The 20,294-nt window shown below is 34.4% G+C and overlaps 1 protein-coding gene across 3 annotated transcripts in view; it reads left to right on the plus strand.

Moving 5' to 3' along the window:
• NBEA (neurobeachin) overlaps positions 1-20,294 on the plus strand; it is an 816,964-nt gene that overhangs the window by 95,960 nt on the left and 700,710 nt on the right. For all 3 annotated transcript variants that reach the window (XM_016197269.2, XM_016197275.2, XM_087814370.1), the window contains exons 5-7: positions 3,796-3,917; positions 5,663-5,789; positions 17,966-18,085. In XM_016197269.2, coding sequence (XP_016052755.2) covers positions 3,796-3,917; positions 5,663-5,789; positions 17,966-18,085 — 369 coding nt within the window. The remainder of the gene's footprint in view (positions 1-3,795; positions 3,918-5,662; positions 5,790-17,965; positions 18,086-20,294) is intronic.

The following is a 20,294-nucleotide window of genomic DNA, read 5'->3' on the forward strand; positions in this document are numbered from 1 at the left end:
GAAATGTATTAGTTAAAAAGAGTTGAAAAAGGCTATATGCACTGTGTAGAAGGCTTTGGTTGTTGGTACATAACTAGAAACAGGAGGTTGATGAATACCCTCTGGAAATGGGAGATTTCAGGTCCCTAAAACATTTATTCCATCATTTAATATAAGAGACTGTCTCATAATTTTATTGAAGATACTGGTCAAAATAAAGATCTTTATTTATCCATGGAATTATTGGAAGTCCACAATGAAACTGACGAAAATGCTATTCTAGAACCTCTCAGGTGTTTGGTACCAGTTGTAGCAAGACCAAAGACTATTTAGTTTCATTATCGTTCAAGCTCAGATTCTTCTTTTCCGAATTTTTTTCTTTTTTTCTGTTGTATTTGGTTCACCGTTTGCAACTGCATGTGATTTAGGGCTCTCTCAGGCCTATCATGAGAATAATAACAAATGGTCTCTTAGACCGTATGTCTTTTCTTGGTTGAAGAGTAGGTCTGGAAAACTTGAAGGACAGCTTGTCTCAAATTCTTTCCTGTATCCCCTAGTTTAATACAGTGCTTAAGTTCTAATGTAGGGCCCAGTAGACTGGATGATGAGACTGATGATATAAGGCCATTGGTTAAGTATAAGAGATTGCAATGGGTATTTGGAGTAATGGGAAAAAGGAAAGAATAGGTGGCACTCCTGAAAGCTTTTTAATGTTCTAGTGATGCTGCTGTAATGAGCCCCCATTGCTGATAGGGAAGTGCACTGAGGGTGTGCTGGTCTTGACAAAAGGTTGAAAATCATGAGTCTAACCCGGTGCCAGTTGTGTTCCACAGGTGTTAAGAACAAATTAAAATGTTCCCTAAGTACTTTATATAAATCCATAGATTCATTTTGCTTTTCAGTGTCCTCAATCATTATTTCTCCAGTTTATGTTGGTACTCTAAAGCAGTTATAGTAAGTGAAGTGTGGTTTAGTGAAACCTATGGAGGTGTTAGCTAGTGGTAAACTGAGCAAGAAATGCACTTTACTAGCAAACAAAAAATTAACAAAGTAAAATATTTTCTTTTTTTAAAAGTCAATAAAAGCTATATTGATGATTAAATTTCCTGAATTGATTGTTTAAACATTAAAATCTGAAAGGACATTGTATGGGAAATTTTTATTTTATTTTTCAGGGTTTTATTCTTTATTTGAAATTGTGTGTATATCTATGTGTTTATGTGTGTGTCTCTGTTTTATTTTTATTTATTTTTTAAATTTTATTTTTGTTTAAAATATTACAGATGTCCCTTTTTCTCCCCAGTGACCATTATACCCCATCCCATCCCCCTCACCAGTCCCTCTCCCCACCATTGTCTGTGTCCTTGGGTTGTGCATATATGCATATAAATTCTTTGGTTAATCTCTCCTCCTCCACCCACCGCCCTCCTCCATCCTTCTGATATTCATCAGTCTGATCTATGCTTCCATGCCATTGAATCTATTCTGTTCATCAGTTGATTAAGTTCTGTAGATTCCACATATAAGTGAGATGATGTGATGTTTGTCTTTCTCTGCCTGGCTTATTTCACTTAGCATAATTTTCTCCAGGTTCATCCATACTGTCCCAAAGGGTATGAGATTCTTCGTCTTTACAGCTGTGTAGTATTCCAAGGTGTAAATGTCCCACAGCTTTTTTATCCACTCATCTACTGATGGGCACTTGGGCTGTTTCCAGATCTTAGCTATCGTAAACTGTGCTTCTATGAACATTGGGGTACATATATCCTTTCTGATGAATGTTTCAGGATTCTTAGGATACATTCCTAGGAGTGGAATCACTGGGTCAAAAGGCAGCTCCATTTTTAACTTTTTGAGGAACCTCCATACTGTTTTCCATAGGGGTTGCACCAGTCTGCATTCCCACCAGCAGTGTACTAGGGTTCCCCTTTCTCCACATCCTCATCAGCACATGTCGTTTGTTGATTTGTTGATGGCAGCTATTCTGACAGGTGTGACATGATACTTCATTGTGGTTTTAATTTGCATCTCTGATGATTAGCGACTTTGAGCATTTTCTCATGTGTCTCTTGGCCATCCATATGTCCTCTTTGGAGAAATGTCTATTCAAGTCCTTTGCCCATTTCTTAATTGGGTTGTTTGTCTTCCTCTTGCTGAGTGCTATGAGTTCTCTGTGCACTTTGGAAATTAGCCCCTTATCAGATACATCCTTTGCAAATATGTTTTCCCAGACTGTGGTTCCTTTGTATTTTGAGGCTGTTTTCTTTTACTGTGCAAAAGCTTTTTGGTTTGATGTAGTCCCATATGTTTATTTTTTCTTTTGTTTCTCTTGCCCTAGGAGATGTATGAGTGAAAATTCCTCTATGTGGGATATCTGTGACTTTACTGCCTGTGTTTTCTTCCAGGGTTTTTATGGTTTTGTGACTTACATTTAAGTCTTTTATCCATTTTGAGTTTATTTTTATGTATGGTGAAAGTTGGTGGTCTAGTTTCATTTTTTTGCATGTACCTGTCCAATTTTCCCAGCACCACTTATTTATTTTTATTTTTAAAGCAAGCACTTATAAATCTTTGGTATTTTTCAGTTGACCACATAATGAATGTTTTCTGTCTTCTCACATGCTCAGAGTCTAAATTATATTCCTTACTCATGAGAAACTCTAATGGGTTGACACATTCAAAAACAGCTTGTTGTAATAAGCAACGGTAGATTTATGTACTAAGTGCTATGAGAAAACAATGAAAAGAGTAAGCTATGGTGGAAAGCTTCACAGAAGATCCTGGTATTGAGGGATGCTTGTGATTTTGCTGGAAGAAGTCTTTTGGACAGAAGCAGTGCCATATACAAAAAGGGAAGTTATAACAGGTGTGGCAGCTGTTATATTTAGGCATACTTTGGAATGTGGAGTAAGATAGTAGAAGTGAGTAAGTTTGAAAGGGTTTTTTGGAGCCGTGGGGTGCTTGAAGAATTTTGTATAACCTGAAGAAATTTAAGCTTTATTCTGTGTGCTGAGGATTTTCAATATTGAAGTTACGTTATATTTGAGAAAGGTCATTGTCCACTCAGCAATATGAAAGATCTGTTTGGGGGACAGATCAGTAATTAAATCGTAATGAATAATTATTTTTTATGTGATAAGAATTTGAATATCTCATAGGAAGGTAAATAAATCCACTCAGATGTTTTGTTCACATCAGATCAAGTAATGAACCACTTTCTCAATTTTTCCTTAGAATGGCTAGATTTTTTTTATTACTATTGTGAAATGAATACTGTACTATTCCTTTCCTACTTACTTAGTAAATCTGAATCCTTTCAGTCATAAATTATATTGGTTAATTTCTTAATAATAAATCAAATGCTTTCCTCTCTTTTGTTTCACTATTAGGAGCATTACCTCTTAATACTTAAATTTCTTCAATATTCATCCCATTAACATTCTCTTACACAGTTGTTTTTGAATTTAGAGATTCAACCTCCCTTAATCAAATGAAGTATTACTAAAAGCCTTAGAAAACTGAAAATTCTGAGGCATATATATATACTTGAGGAGAACTTCTTGGAGTCTGAAACCTATTATGTAACCTGGAGATGAAACTTCATTCAGCTAGTATTTGAAATGCAATGCTTCTGTAGTCAACAAATCATATTTATAGATTATTTTAATAAGATGATAGTTTTTATTTTTATATTTGCCATGATTTTCTGATATTGGTACCTCCACTATTTTTTAATCTGTAAAATCAGTGTCTGACTTAGGGTTCCATCACATTTTCTTTAACTGATACTTTTGTATCTTTTTTATTGCCTTGTAGGCAATTGCATTGCCTCCTATTGCAAAGTGGCCTTATCAGAATGGCTTCACCCTAAACACTTGGTTTCGTATGGATCCATTAAATAACATTAATGTTGATAAGGATAAGCCTTATCTTTATTGGTAAGTAATATATTTAATTTTAGTACTTTTGTCTTAAATATTTTAATTTTGTAGCTATTCAGCTTAGTATCAAAGCAACATATTATATTAGATGTAACACAGTAATACATATGTTAAAATATATGTTAAAATTATAAAGACATGGTTAAGTCAATTAATTATATATTTTTGTTTTTTGCTATTGTCTCCCTATTTTTTTCCCCAATTACAGTTTTTTCCCCCCAGATACAGTTTAAGAGTCAAGGGTCGCAGACCTTCTCTGTACTGTCTCTCAGTATAGATCAGCTGTGGGGTTCTTAGTGAAGATGTTGGTTCCTGATCAAGGAGAGGGAAAACAAAACAAAACTCCTACCTGATTTCATTCACTTTGCCTTTTTACTTACTTTGTTCTGTGAGCGTAATTAGGATATGTTTTAAAATATTAATAATAACCATAATGTAAGAAATGTAATAATAACAATAATGTAAGAAATTATAATTAGTTAAGATTAATTATTTGGTAGATAACTAACAGAATGCTCAACTTAAGGATGAATTGCCCTGTCAGGAGAGCTTAGTAATTTCAGTTTACCAGGAATGCACAGTAATACTATCAAACTTTCATTGATTGCCTTGCCACATAATAGGCATTGTAAGTGCTTACCAAGTATTAACTCATTTATTATTTGCAGTGCTCTGAAATAAGACTGCCTGAATTTCAGTCCTGTCTTCATCACTTAATTTCTCCTGTGCTTTGGTGTCTTTGTAAAATGAAAATATTAGTAGTACCTGTAACATAGGTTCTAATGAAAGAATAATACTTAAAGTGCTTTTTCTACAGGGATTGGCTCTGAAATGTGAGTATGAAAATGTGATCTAGTAATAGCTTGTAAGTTCTATTACAAAATTTTAAACAAATATCTGAACTTCAAAACATAAATCGGGATGAACTTCAGAGTGGTCATTTTATGAGAGTATACATTTATTTCAATAATACTGTCATTTTTCAATACATATATCAATTTTTTATATTGAGGTTGAATTGACAGCTAGGAAGAATTGCTCCTCTAAAAGAAAATAACTATATTTCATAGCCACAATAGCCAGAGGGCCGGCAGGTGGGACTGGGTGGAGGTGGGCAAATTGGGAATTGGAGGACATCTGTAATAATGTCAACAATAAAAATAAAGAAAAAAAATTACCCTAAAAAAGATTATACATTATACTTATAAAAAATAATAAAAATTAAAATGTACTCCATTGCTTGATCACCTACAGTTTTTCAAAATTGTCTCTGACATTTTAAAAAAAATTGTAAGTTTTATTTAAAATTTATTGTTGAAAATGTTACAGATATGCCCCTCCCCCCCATTAACCCCCTCTACCCCACTCCCACAAGATATAGTAAAATAATGGAACAAGTTGTTTTAGAAAACATTAACTGTATGAGTGCTTTTTTAAATTTGCTAATTCCAGATAGTTGTTAAAGGTTGATATAACTGACTTGGTAGGCTTTTGTGGGCCATTAATTTGTTTTTATGTATTTGTGATATTTTAAATTGAAATTTTGAATGGCTCTTTTGTCTTCTATTTTTCCAATTTAAATTCTTTCTCTTAGTTTTCTAAGCCTTTTATGTTTTAGTCTTTATTTGGTACATAAGTTTTATTTTTATAGTAATGTTTTATGTTATTTATATAATAATATTCTTTAGATGCATAGTTCTTTGTATCAGAGGATATTATACTGTTCTTCATTTTCTTTATAGTTTTCGTACTAGCAAAGGAGTTGGCTACTCTGCTCATTTTGTTGGGAACTGTCTAATAGTCACATCACTGAAGTCCAAAGGGAAAGGTTTTCAGCACTGTGTGAAATATGATTTTCAACCACGCAAGGTAGGTATAATATTAAATGGAAAATTCCAGAAATAAACAATTCATAAGTTTTAAATTGGGCACCATTCTGAGTAGTGTGGCCAAATCCCATGCCTTTCTCCACCCGACCCAGGAGATGAATCATCTTTTTGTCCATGGTATCTGTGCTCTGTAAGCTATCCTCCTTTAGTCACTTACTAGCCATCTTGGTTATCTGATTGGTTATCAGATAGAGACTACATTCACATAACTTTTATTAGAGTGTATTGTTATAATTGCGCTCTGTTGTTAATCTCTTACTGTGTCTAGTTTATAAATGAAACTTTATTATAGGTATATATGTATAGGAAAAAACATAGGTAGAAATAAACATAGTATATATAGGCTTCCATACTACCCTATATATACCATCTTCAGTCCCATGTTCATTTATGTCCTTAAGTCCCGTTTTAATTATGAGGCCCATAATCTTTATAATAGCAGAGACTTAAGTCAGCTATGTTCTTCATCCCCTTTTTGATCTTTATATGAGATAAATTTTTATGTCCTATACTTTATAGCTCTGTAATATATCTGTGTGTGTTGTTTTAATTCTTTACCTGCTGCTTAAATTCTTCATATTTCTTTCCCCTTATCTTGGATCCTTTCTCTTTTCTTCTTCTAAACTATTTTACCCACTAATATCTGATTTATATTCCTGATCATGTTATTTCACTGCTCAAACTAATCATTTGCTTTTCACTAACTACAGAATAAAATTTTTAGCTTAGTCCTTCATAATTTTGATATATTTTCAGCTTTTTACTTAAATCCTTTATTCTGGCAAAACTGAACTAACATATGTTTCTCTGTATTCCTTTTCAAATGTTCAATCTCTGGCATCAAGTACATTTACTTGTTTCCTCACTCATAGGTCTAGGTTTTCAATTGACCCTATTATAATGTTTCATTTTATACAATACTATTTCTGTGGAGTCTTTCCCTGATTTTCCTTGCTCTCCAGATATAATCTCTTTATGGCTCATTACTGCAGTGTGTGTTTTTTTATGGCAATTACTTCTTTTAAGCCACAGTTATTCATTTATATATGCATTATTTTATAAATCTATTTTTGGGTCTCAAACTAAATGCAGACCTGAATATGCATACACAGTCTCCAAGTTTACTTCCATATTCTTTAGTCAAAAAATATCAAGTCAACAAGCTGTGGTACATTTACACGATGGAATACTACCCCGCCATAAGAAAGAAGGAAATCTTACCCTTTGTGATAGTGTAGATGGACCTGGAGAGCATTATGCTAAGTGAAATAAGCCAGTCAGAGAAACACCATATGATTTCACTCATATGTGGAATCTAATGAAACAAAATAAATTCACAAAATAGAAACCAGAAACAGATTCATAGACAGAGAACAGATTGACAGCCGTCAAAGGGTAGAGGGTTGCAGGGCTGGGTGTAAAATGTCAAGGGATTAAGCAAAAACCAAAACAAAAAAACAACAAAAATACCCTCATAGACACAGATAACACTATGGTGATTACCAGAGGGAAAGGCAGTGGGGGAGGTAGAAGAAGGAAAAAGGGATGGTGATGGAAGATTTGACTTGAAGTGGTGAACACACAATACAATATACAAATGATGTATTATAGAATTATACACTTAAAACCTATATAATTTTATTAACCAATGTCCCCCCAAAAAATTCAAGAAAAAAGTAAAAAAAAATATGTTATATATGGAGTCAAAAGTTGGGCACTTTTGTTTGGAAAATTTGGTTGTGTGTTGTCTGTAGAGTATATATTGATGTACTAAGGAAAGAACAGAATCTGACCTTCACCGTGATCATTCACTCAACTATACATTCACATATTCATTTATTTAATTTTAATGTATGAGTTATGACCAAAAGCAAACTGTTTCTTTGTAACTCCAAACCTGTTTATCTGAGTAATTAACTGGTTAACTATATTAATTATTACCTTAATTTTACCCATTTAAGTTTAAAATTGTAAGCCATCTTGAACTCCATTTTTTCCATATCAACACTTCCAATCAGTTTTATTAATTAGTCCCTATCTCTCTTTTTTTAAAAAAAATTCTCACTCCAGGATATGTTGATTGATTTTAGAGAGAGAGAAAGGGAGAGAGAGACAAGCATTGACAAGAGATAAAAAACATCAATTGGTTGCCTTTCAATCACTCCTTGACCAGGGATCAAATCTGCAGCCTCTTTGGTGTAAGAGACCATGTTCCAACCTACTGAGCCACACAGCTTGGGCCCCACCCCTCTCTTTTAAATTACCAATGTCTTCATCTTAGTTTAACTTCTTATGGTGTTCTTACCTGAATCTTTCCTGTAGTTTTCAAGTTTATCCATACTTGCTTAACTATCCCACTTCCTCACTCCTGCCAGCTATTTTTCTAAACTATGGAGATGATCATTTCACTTTTCTGCTCAAAATTGTTCAGTGATACCACATTATGCAACAACCAAAGGCTGATTACCAAAGTTGTCCAACAGATCTTTTTACAATCGGGTCTTTGTCTGTTTTTCCCTATAAAACCTAAGTGCTGGGAAAAGTTTTATCAAGCATCTGTTCTGTATGTACCATATTAAGATACCTCTGCATGGAATGTTTTTTTGTCCCTTGTTTACTTAATAATTCATACTTATCCTTCAAGCTTAGTCTTAACTTTATTTTTCCTTTTCAGTGCATTCTTCTGTTAAGCCTTTCTTTATTTATCTTTTCTTTCCTCTCTGCTCTCAATTTGTCACTAGTTTTTTTGCTTTAATATCTGTATTATAGGTATACTCCATTGTTTTATAATTGTTTCCATGTTGTTTTGTTTTTTTTCCCCTCTAGTGAAACCTCCTCGAGGGTGTTTCTTTTATCTTTTTTTATATAGTACAATCTGGGCTGTATTAGGCTTGAAGTGGGCCCTCAGTAAATTTTTTGAATGAATGAATGACACTGAGGAGTAAAAATTGTCAATTTTAGAAAAATTCTCATCATGAGGAAATAGTACATTGTCCATTATCTAGATTATATAGAAACATTCCACAAAGTAGGCATTGTTATTCCTCCCTTATTACACATGGAAATAGGTCCAGAGAGATGAAATAAGTCGTCAGAAGTCATAAGTCTAGTAAACTGGGAACTTAATTTATATCCATATGAGTTTAAAGTTCATCCTACCCAGTATACTAAATTAGCTGGTCATAGTAGTAAGAACTCAATACATATTTATTGAATAAGTGCTTTTCTACATTAGGTATGACCATCAGTATAATAATACAACTTTTCAAATTTTTAATTTAAATTTAAAATTTATTTCTTTTTTTAACTGTAATTTATCTTTATTGTTGAAAGCATTACACATGTCTCTGTTTTACCCCCATTGACCCCATCCATCCCACTCCTGCACCCTCCCCAGGCCTTCCCGGGCACTATTGTCTGTGTCCGTGGGCTATGCATATATGCGTGTAAGTTCTTTGAGTAATCTCTTCCCACTCCCTGTCCCACCTTCCCTCTGATATTCCTCATTCTCTTCCATGCTTCCATGTCTCTGGATCTACTTTGTTAGTCAGTTTATGAGTGAGATCATATGGTGCTTTTCTTTCTCTGCCTGACTTATTTCACTTAGCGTAATACTCTCCAGGTCCCACCTTGCTGTCTCAAAGGGCAAGAGATCCTTCTTTTTGACAGCTGCATAGTGTTCCATTGTGTAAATGTACCACATATTTTTATCCACTCATCTACTGATGAACACTTGGGCTGTTTCCAGAGCTTAGCTATTGTAAATTGCGCTGCTATGAACATAGGGGTGCATATATTCTTTCTGATAGGTGTTTCAGGATTCTTAGGATATATACTTAGAATTGGGATCACTGGGTCAAATGGCAGTTCCATTTCTAATTTTTTGTGGACACTCCATGCTGTTTTCCATAGTGGCTGTACCGGTCTGCATTCCCACAAACAGTGAACTAGGGTTCCTTTTTCTCTACATCCTGGCCAGCACTTGTTTGTTGATTTATTAATGGTAGCCATTCTGGCAGGTGTGAGGTGGTACCTCATTGTCTTTTTAATTCCTGTTTCTCTGGTGATTAGTGACATTGAGCATTTTTTCATATGTCTCTTGGCCATTTGTATGTCCTCTTTAGAGAAGTGTATATTCAAGTTCTTTGCCCATTTTTTAATTGGAATGTTTGTCTTCCTGTTATTGAGTTGTATAAGTACTTTATATATTTTGGAAATTAACCCCTTAGTAGATGTATCACTGGCAAATATGTTCTCCCATACAGTGGGTTTTCTTTTAACTTTGATGCTGGTTTCCTTTGCTGTGCAGAAGCTTTTTAGTTTGATGCAGTCCCACTTGTTTATTTTTTCCATAGTTTCTCTTGCCCTCAGCAATATGTCAGTGAATATTCTGTTATGCGAGATGTCTGATATTTTGTTGCCTATGTTTTCTTCTAGGATTTTTATGATTTCATGACTTATATTTAAGAGTTTTATCTTTTTTGAGTTTATTCTTTTGTACAGCATATGTTGGTGGTCTACTTACATTTTTTTTTTGCCCATACTTGTCCAATTTTCCCAACACCATTTATTGAAGAGAGTGTCTTTACTTCATTGGATGCTTTTGCCTCCATTGTCAAATATTGAGTCTAGTGGTTTGGGTCAATTTCTAGGTTCTCTGTTCAGTTCCATTAATCTATATAACTCTTCTTGTGCCAGTAGCAGGCTGTATTTATTACAGTTGCTTTGTAGTATAACTTGATATCTGGTATTGTGATCCTTCCAACATCATTCTTCTTTCTCAAGGTTGCTGTGGCTATTCGGGATCTTTTTGGTTCTATATAATTTTTGGAGTATTTATTTTACACCTGTGAAATATGCCGTTGGTATTTTAATAGTGATTGCATTGAATCTATAGGTAAGTTTGAGTAGTTTGCACATTTTAATGACATTTAATTCTGCCATGAACACAGTATATTCTTCATTCATTTATATCTTTATCTGTTTTTCCATTGTCCTGTACATTTGTGAGTACAGGTCCTTTACTTCCTTGATTAAGTTTATTCCTAAGTATCTTATTATTATTTTTTTTGTAGTGGTAAATGAAATTTTTTTTTTTACTTTTTCTTTCTGAGAGTTTATTGTTACTGTATAAAAATGCTATTGATTTCTAGCTGTTAATTTTGTATCCAGCTACTTTACTGAATTCATTTATTAAATCTAATAGTTTTTTGGTGGAGTCCTTAGGGTTTCTACAAACAATATCATGTCATCTGTGAATAATGACAGTTTCACTTCCTTATTTCCAATTTAGATATCTTTAATTTTTTCTTCTTGTCTCATCGCTGTGGCTAAGATTTCCAGTACAGTGTTGAATAAGAGTATTGAAACTGGACATCCTTGTCTTGTTGTTCCTAAGGGAAACACTTATTTTTTGCCCATAGGGTATGATATTGGCTGTAGGTTTGTCATATGTGGTTTTATTATGTTGAGGTATGATCCCTCTATTCCTACTTTCCTGCGAATTTTTGTCAAAAATGGGTGCTGGATTTTGTTGAATGCTTTTTCTGCATCTATTAACATGATCATATGATTTTTACCTTTCATTTTGTTTATGCAATTCATCACAGTTAATTGATTTGCAAAAATTGTACCAGCTCTGCATCCTTGGGATAAATCCCATTCATTCATGGTACATAATCTTCTTAATATATTGCTGGATCAGATTTGCTAATATTTTGTTGAGGAATTTGGCATCTGTGTTCATAAGGGACATTATCCTGTAAGTTTCTTTCTTTGTAATGTTTTTATCTGTTTTTAGAATTAGGATAATGCTGGCTCATAAAAAAAGCTTGAAAATGTTCCTTCCTCTTGAATTTTTTGGAATACTTTGAGGAGGATAGGTGTTAGTTCTTTTTTGAATGTTTGGTAAAAATTCCCTGTGAAGCAGTTTGTTCCTGGGCTTTTGTTTGCTGTATTTTGATTAGTGCTTCAATTTAAATAGTCATTATTGGTCTATTCAGGTTTTCTGATTCTTCCTGATTCAGTTTTGGAAGACTGTCTGTTTCTAGGAATTTGTTCATTTTTCCCAGGCTTTCCAATTTTTTGCCATATACAGTGGTACCTCGGTTTTCGAATGTAATCCATTGTGGAAGACCGTTAAGAGTTTTGAAAGATTTGAAAGCCGAGGGATCAACAGCCGACAGCTAGGCCTCAGGACCTTGCACTCAGTGGAAACTAGGTGGCATATTTGACTTCCGAGGCGTGTAGGAAAACCCAAACATTTACTTCTGGGTTTATAGCGTTCATAAACTGAAATGTTTGTCAACGGAGACGTTCAAAAACCGAGGTACCACTACAGTTGTTTGTAGTATTGTCTTACAATTATTTGTATTTCTGTGGTGTCAGTTGTTACTTTACCTCTTTTCTTTCTTATTTTATTTATTCGGTTCCTCTCCCTTTGTGTGTTGACAGGTCTGGCTAGCGGTTCATAAATCTTATTTATATTTTCAAAGAATCAGCTCTTGGTTTCATTCATCTTTTGTGTTGTGATTTTAGTCTCTATGTCATTTGTTTCTGCTCTGATTTTTATCATTTGTTTCTGCTCTGATTTTTATTATTTCCTTCTTTTTTCTTACTCTGGGCTTTTTTTGTTTTCTTTCTAATTCTTTTAGTTGTATGATTAGATTGTTTATTTTATATATATATATTTGAGGTAGGCCTTTAGTGCTATAAACTTTCCTCTCAGGACTTCTTTCGCTGTGTCCCAGAGAGTTTAGGTTGTTGTGTGTTCATTTTCATTTGTTTTTAGAAAGTTTTTAATTTCTTTCTTTATCACATTTATGACCCATTCATTGTTTAATAACATGCTATGTAGCCTCCATGTGTTTGAATATTTTTCAGTATTTTTACTGTAGTAGATTTCTAGTTTCATGCAATTGTGATCTGAGAAGGTGCTTTATATGATTGAAATCTTATTGAACTTAAGTAGATTTATTTTGTGTCCTAACATGTCCTCTATCTTTGACAATGCCCCACATGCACTTGCAAAGAATGTACATTCTTCCCGGCTGGTGTGGTTCAGTGGTTGAGTATAGACCTATGATACATGCAGTCTTGGTTTGATTCCTGGTTTAGGCATTTACTTGGGTTTTAAGCTCAGTTCCCAGTAGGGTGTGTGCAGGAGGCAGCTGGTCAATGACTTTCTCATCATTGATGTTTTATCTCTCTCCCCCTCGCCCGTCCTCTCTCTGAAATCAATAAAACATATTTAAAAAAAAAAGAATGTATATTCTGCAGCTTTGATGTGAAATGTTCTGTAAATCTCAGTTAAATCTATCTGGTATTGTGTGTCATTTAGGGTCACCGTTTCCTTGTTGATTTTTTTTGTCTGGTAAACCTATCCAGTGAAATCAGTCGGGTGTTGAATTCCCCTACTATGATTGTATTGCTGTTGATCTCTCTCTTAAAGTCACTCAGAAATTTTTTTATATGTTTAGGTGCTCTTATCTAGTGTTTAAATATGTTTACCAGGGTTATATCCCCTCGTTGGGTCAATCCCTTTCATATTATATAGTGACCTTCTTTGTCTCTTGTTATTGTCTTTGCTTTGAAACTTATTTTGTCATATATAAATATTGCTTACCTCTCTTTTGTTTTCTTTAATGGAAAAAATTTTTTCATCCTTTCACTTTCATAGTTTGTGAGTCTTTTGTTCTTAGATGGGTCTCATTTAGACAGCACATACATGAGTCATGTTTTCTTACCATTCAGCTACCCTATGTCTTTTGATTAGAGTATTAAATCCATTTATGTTTAAGGTTATATATTGCCGTTATTGTTCTTTATGCCTATGATTTTCTCTCTCTCTATTTCTTCTATTACCGCAGTACCTTCAATATTTCTTGCCATGCTGGTTTGGTGGTAATAAACTCTTTTAGGCTTTTTTTGTCTGGGAAGCTCTTTATTTCGTCTTCTATTTTGAATGATAGTTTTGCCAGATAAATTATTCTTAGTTTCAGATCCTTGCTTTTCATTACCTTGAATACTTCATGCCATACCCTTCTGGCTTGTAGAGTTTCTGATGAGAAATCAGCCTACAGATTTATGCGAGCTCCTTTGTAGGTAATAAACTGCTGTTTTCTTGCTGCCTTTAAGATTCTTTGTCTTTAACTTTTGGCATTTTAATTATGATGTGTTTGGGTATGGACCTCTTCGGGTTCTTTTTGCTTGGGACTCTCTGTGCCTCCTTAACTTGTGTGATTTTTTTCTTCACCAGGTTAGGGATGTTTTCTGCCATTATTTCTTCAAATAGGTTCTCACTTTTATACCTTGCTCACTTTCTTTTTCTTATGGAACTCCTATGATCCAATTATTGTTATGTTTCATGTTGTCCCATAGTTCACTGATCAGATCCTTAGTTTCCTTCAATCTGCTCTTTATTCCTTCCATTGTATTTTTATTTCTGCTATGTCTTTCTTCATTTTGGACTGGTTGTTTTCCATAGTTTCTATATATTTTTTTCATGCTTGAGCATCCTTATATCACTGTTCTGAACTCTATATGTGATAAATTATTTATCTTCATTTCATTTAGCTCCTTTTCTTGAGAATTATCTTCTTCTTTCATTTGGGGCTTCTTTGTCTCACCACTATCACTGCATTTTGGTTTTGTTTCTACGTATGAGGTAGATCTGCTACAATTCCTGGTCTTGGTAGCTTAGGCTTATTTTTTAGGTAACCTGTAGAATACAATGTTGCAGTCTCCCTGATCTCTGGACCTGCATGCTCGAATGTCCATTGTGCATGTTGTGTGGGCCCTCCTGTTGTATTTGAGTCTTTCTTGCTGTTAGTCCATTTGTGCATTGCCTTGCCCTTCAGGCCTACAATGAGGCTCAGTAGCCAACACCATGTGCTGGCTTCTGTGCAAGTGCTTATCACATGAAGATGAATCCATCTCTGCAGGGTTTGGATCCTGTCAATATTTTCCTGTGAATATAGTGCTTGTGAATCTTATTGTATGCTGCTCTGTTGTTGTCTAAATCTGGCCACTCGGTTTACTGATACTGGGTTTCTTCAGAGGTTCTCTGGTGCAGGTCAATGTCAGATGCTATTTGTGATTGGCCTTGAGTACCCTGATTGTGGCTATCAGTGAGCCACAACTTGTGGCTCCCTCTGCTGGATCTGGTTGCATGTGGAAAGGACCAAGCTGTGCACCAAGTCTGCTTTTCTTAGCCCCATGCCCAGAAGCAGGTCAGGTAAAAACTCAAAGCACCCAGATATCTACCTCTACATGCATCCTGTTTGTTATTCTCAGAAACTTAATGAGCCTCAGGCTTAAGACCACGGCAGGACATAAACTACACAGGATGGGGTGAGAGGTTTTCCGATGGGTGGGGCAGTTGCTTCCCCCCATGCTAAGGCCGCATTGTTGGAAAAGTTGTGCCTGAGAAAGATGGTTTCTGCAGCAGTGGGGAATGACCCAGCACAGGGATCCTGGTGGCTGTCCTCTTAGCTGCCTCCCCAGAGCCAGTAACCCCAGACTCTCCTCATGCAACTCTAGTCCACTCTGCCTTCTCTGTGCCAGATCTCAAGGAGAGTGGCTACAAACAAAATTTAGATTGTTCGCCCATTAAGGGTGTGTCTGTGTTTTTAGCTGTCTCTCCCTGCTGGACAGAACTCCTGGTGCTTTTCATAGCCAGGTGTTATCTGGGCACCTTTCCTGTTTCTGTTACTCTGGGCTAAGGAACCCAGCCTTGGGTTTAGACCCAAGACTACTCAGAGGGAACCCCCCTACAGCTGAGATACCTCTCCAGAACTTCAGCTGTTGCCTGTGAGAACCGAGCCAGCCCTCACACTGCCACACTTCCTACCAGTCTCAGTGTGCCCTCCTCTTTACATCCTTGGTTATGACGGTTCTCTCCAACTAGTCTTCAGTTATTTATTCAGGATGATTTGTCTGTATTTCAGTTGTAATTCCACCTTGGTCTTGGTAGAAAGTCAGTGTAGTTTCACTTAATCCACTTCCATCTTGGAATATCTTAATAGTATAGCTTTTAGTATTTATCCTATAAATATATTTTAGCTACAGAAAGTTTTTTGTATTTATAAGCATTTATGTCTATTATAGTTATAAATTTTAATTTCTAAAAATGTTACTGAAAATATAAAGACTGTATCTCCTGCTTTTTTTTTTGTTTGTTTGTTTTTTTTTTTTTTTAATAAATATATCTTTATTGATTTCAGAGAGGAAGGGAGAGGGAGAGAGAGAGAGAGAGAAATATCAGTGATAGGCTGCCTCCTGCATGCCCCTGCCTGGGGATCGAGCCCACAACCCGAGGATGTGCCCTGACTGGGAATCGAACTGCAGTCTCCTGGATCCTAGGTCTGGAGGTCGATGCTCAACCACTAAGCCATGCCCAGCTGGGCTGTATCTCCTGTTTTATCTTGATAGCTGTCTGGCTGAAAAATTTCAAACTCATTGCAGGCTATATTGATAAATTTTTATTCTGATATATGTAAATGTCTATGAGGTTTTTCTTAAATTTATTTGATGCTCAATTTTTATGACATCTTTCTGATAAGTTTGTAATATTTAGAAACATGAACTGCCCAGCTGGGCATTGCTCAGTGGTTGAGCATCAGCCTAGGATCCAGGCAGATCATGGTTCGATTCCCGATCAGGGCACATGTCGGGTTGCGGACTTGATCCCCAGTCAGGGGCGTGTAGTAGGCACCCGATCAGTGACTCTCTCATCATCAATGTTTCTGTCTCTCTCTCTCCCTCTTCCTTCCTTTCTCTGAAATCAATAAAGATATATTTAAAGAAAAAGAAACATGAACTCTTAAATGACTAACTTGAATGGCTGAGTTTCCAAAAAATTAGATTACCTAGAATCAAACAACTGTTAAAAAAAAAGACATATAAAGGAGTTAAATGATTTGACCTGACATTTTTTTACACATTGTTATATACTACTCTTTTCTTTGGGTGGTTCAGTTTTTATTTTCTAAATCAGAATAAATTAAATTGAATTTTGTTCAACATATTCCATACACCTTGAAATAACATATTTTAGTGGTTGAGAATTATTATTAAAGCTATATACTTTGCAAGTATATGTTAAATAATTGAATAGTGCTTTTAAGTAATCTGGAGAACAAGGTCTGTATTTTAAATTTTTATGTTTTTTAGGACAGCTAGTCTAATTATCCACAACCCCTTATCCACTGAAGTTATACCTGTTCAAATATCTGTAAATCATTTGAATTTGTCTATCTTTTAGAAAAATATTTTTATATTCTTTGCTTGGATCCACAAATTATTACAGAACTTAAACCATCCCATATCAAAATAAACACTAAAAACTTGGTGTTTTTGAAACACCAAAATGTAATATTTAGAAAGACTAAAAATGTTTCTAAATATTACAAACTTATCAGAAAGATGTCATAAAAATTGAGCATCAAATAAATTTAAGAAAAACCTTGGTAACCATAAAATGAGAAATCAATGTAAATTTATTTCTTTATTCTTAATGAATATTCATATATTATTAAGTTTAGAATATGTTATTTTTATTTATGGATTTAATAAGTCTAAATTGTGTTTCAGTTGCACCTAAATCTTACTATAAATGTTAAAATGTTTTTTATTTGATAGGTCTTTCTTGACTATGCAATTTGAAGTAGAATCTAGGTTATTCTTTCTCATTTTACATGTTCTCTATTCTCCACAATAATCATCGTGACTTGTGATTCTATATTTTTTTACTTTTTAAAATGTTTTTCTGTTTCATTATACCATCAATTTCAGGAGAGTTGGAGTTATGGTTGGTCTTGTCAAATCTGGGTATTTGCAGTATCTGGCATAATGTAAATGTTGTTAAATGAATGACTGCAAATATAATTGTATTTCCACAACTTTTGGATCTTAGTTTAATGGAAGGCGTGCCAAGATTCAAGGGGTTTTAGCTCTGTCCCAAACATAAATTTATTTGTTATGAATCACTTAATTCATCTGATACATGAGAAATGAGATGAAGGAATTTAAATGGTAGAGGGTAACTGTTAGTTTCTTCAAGCATTTTTCGTAGGTGTGTTATGAATGTTACAATTACTTTTTATACAATAAAAATAAACATTACCTTTTGACATCTTTAATTTTTTTTCATTAAAGTGGTACATGATCAGTATTGTCCACATATACAACCGATGGAGGAACAGTGAAATTCGATGTTATGTTAATGGACAGCTGGTATCCTATGGTGATATGGCTTGGCATGTTAACACAAATGATGTAAGTTCTTTTTAAAAAATCTGTGTTTTAATATATTTGAGTATGTATGACATATCACTGTTTATAACATGAATTCAATAATAAAATAGTTTGTTAGAAACTTAATAGTTTTACTTTGAAATTTTTTTCTATTAAATGAATTTTTAAGTCTTAAATTTAATATAATTGCTACAAGGCATGATTAGTGATACAAAAAAAGGAAAATTGCTTGGCTAACTTATTAAGTATAAGGTAAAAAAAATATCAAGACAATATTCTAATATTTCCAGGATCTCAGGCATAAAAAAGTGTCTTTCACTTTATTTGTATGTGAAACAAAGACCTTAAACAGATTAATATAACATGTAGTCACTACTATTACAAAGACCTTAAACAGATTAATATAAAATGTAGTCACTACTATTAATTAGATAAATGGTGATAATTGCTATGGACAAAAATTAAGTGGGAACAGGTAAGTATAGGAAGTGTATAGGTTTAAGCAAGGGAGAAGCCAGATGGTACAGAAATGATTTTATTAGAGTTGAGGGAGCAAGCCATGCGGATATTTGGGGGAATATCCTATTCATTGGAAACAGTGAGTGTAAAAGCTTTGAGGCAAAACTGGAAAGTTCCTTAAAGAACAGAGTAACCAGTTTGTTTGGGGCAGAGGGAAGAAGAAGAATTTTAGAGATGAGGCAAAGCAGATACTAAAGGGTCAAATCATGCAGGGCCTCATGTACCAACATAAGCCATGGGCTTACCCATTTTACCCAGCATAAAAATCTTTATAAGGTTATGTACAGACTAGTGATGTGATGCTGACTCACATTTTAGAAACATCAATCAGGCTTCAGTATTGAGAATATTTTGAAGGGAAACAATGGCAGAAGCAGGGAGATCCATAAAATGGCTTATTGCTATAACGAAGAGATAATATTAATTTTGACCTGCATGTTAGCAGTGGAGGAGGTAATAGTTGGATTCCTAATAGAGGATATATAGATTTAAAATCTTAAAAACTCTTATTTCTCTATTTTGGTCCTTCTTTTATCTTCATCCTGGGCTGTTAGAGCAAAAGAAAGAGATATGTTCTAGTGCCAAAAGAATAATTTCAGCAAATCTGGTTTTACAAAAACCACTTCTTTTTAATAAAATTCATATCTCAGTATTATCTGCATCTCAGTAGACTTTATCCTCTCAAGTGCAGGGATTGGCTCTTGTTCTGTCTTGTAGTGAGCGCTGTATGTGTAGTCTGTAGTTTGTTCTCTAGGTCAGGGACCTCATCCTGTTTTGTATGACCTAGACACTAAGAATCTTGGTTTTTACCTTTTTAATGACCCAAACAAACAAAAATCAAAGAAGATGACAGAAACCACATGTGGCTTACAAACCGTAAAATATTTACTATCTGTTTCTTTATAGGAAAAATTTGCTTTTTCTGCCCTAGAAACTCATAGTTGGGCCACAATCAGTAAATATTTATGAAGATGATTTTGTCAGAATTAGAATATACAGATTAAATTTTTCTTAATTTTTGCCCTCCAAAGGGAACAGTCTTTTTAATAGAGTGGAAAAAACCTCAGTGGTCTTGTTGACTGTCATTAACTCTATCTACAGTTACATATTTTTTAATAAAAGGAAGGAAATACTTTGATTTTTGAATTATTTGCAATAGTACTCCACAAAATGGAGCGGCCTGGACAATAATACATATATACATATACGTTATGAAGTCAGTTCTTAAGGTCTTATACTTTTATTTAAGGATTGGATATTTAATGAGTAATTTCTGTCTTTGTATCTCATTCCTATGTGTGGAATAACCTGTGAGGATGGGGGAAGGGAATGGCAGTGACTGCTTTCACTGGTTTGGATGGGTGGGACCACGTATTAGGTGAGGTTTAATATGTAGAAGTGGAAAGGGTCTTGTTAAGTGTGGCTTCTTAGGTGCTCAAATCTCCTGATGGAGAGCACTGTACCATCCGCTTTAGGCATCAGACTTTGATGATCTTTTTTATTTGATTATGAATAATGCTTACATGTGTGAAAGAGGGAAATGATTTTCACTGTGTGGAGAGATAGAGGAATATATCAGTAGTGGAGAAATTAGGTTGAATTTTAAAAACTAGGCCCTGTGTATTTTTGGTTAAAATTGGAATAGTTATTCTCTGATTCAGATGAATCTCTCTGTATTTGGATAGTTATAAATCATTATAGTTTAACAATA

This window comes from Miniopterus natalensis, chromosome 2 (genome assembly GCF_054644295.1).
Source record: "Miniopterus natalensis isolate mMinNat1 chromosome 2, mMinNat1.hap1, whole genome shotgun sequence".
NCBI lineage: Eukaryota > Metazoa > Chordata > Mammalia > Chiroptera > Miniopteridae > Miniopterus > Miniopterus natalensis.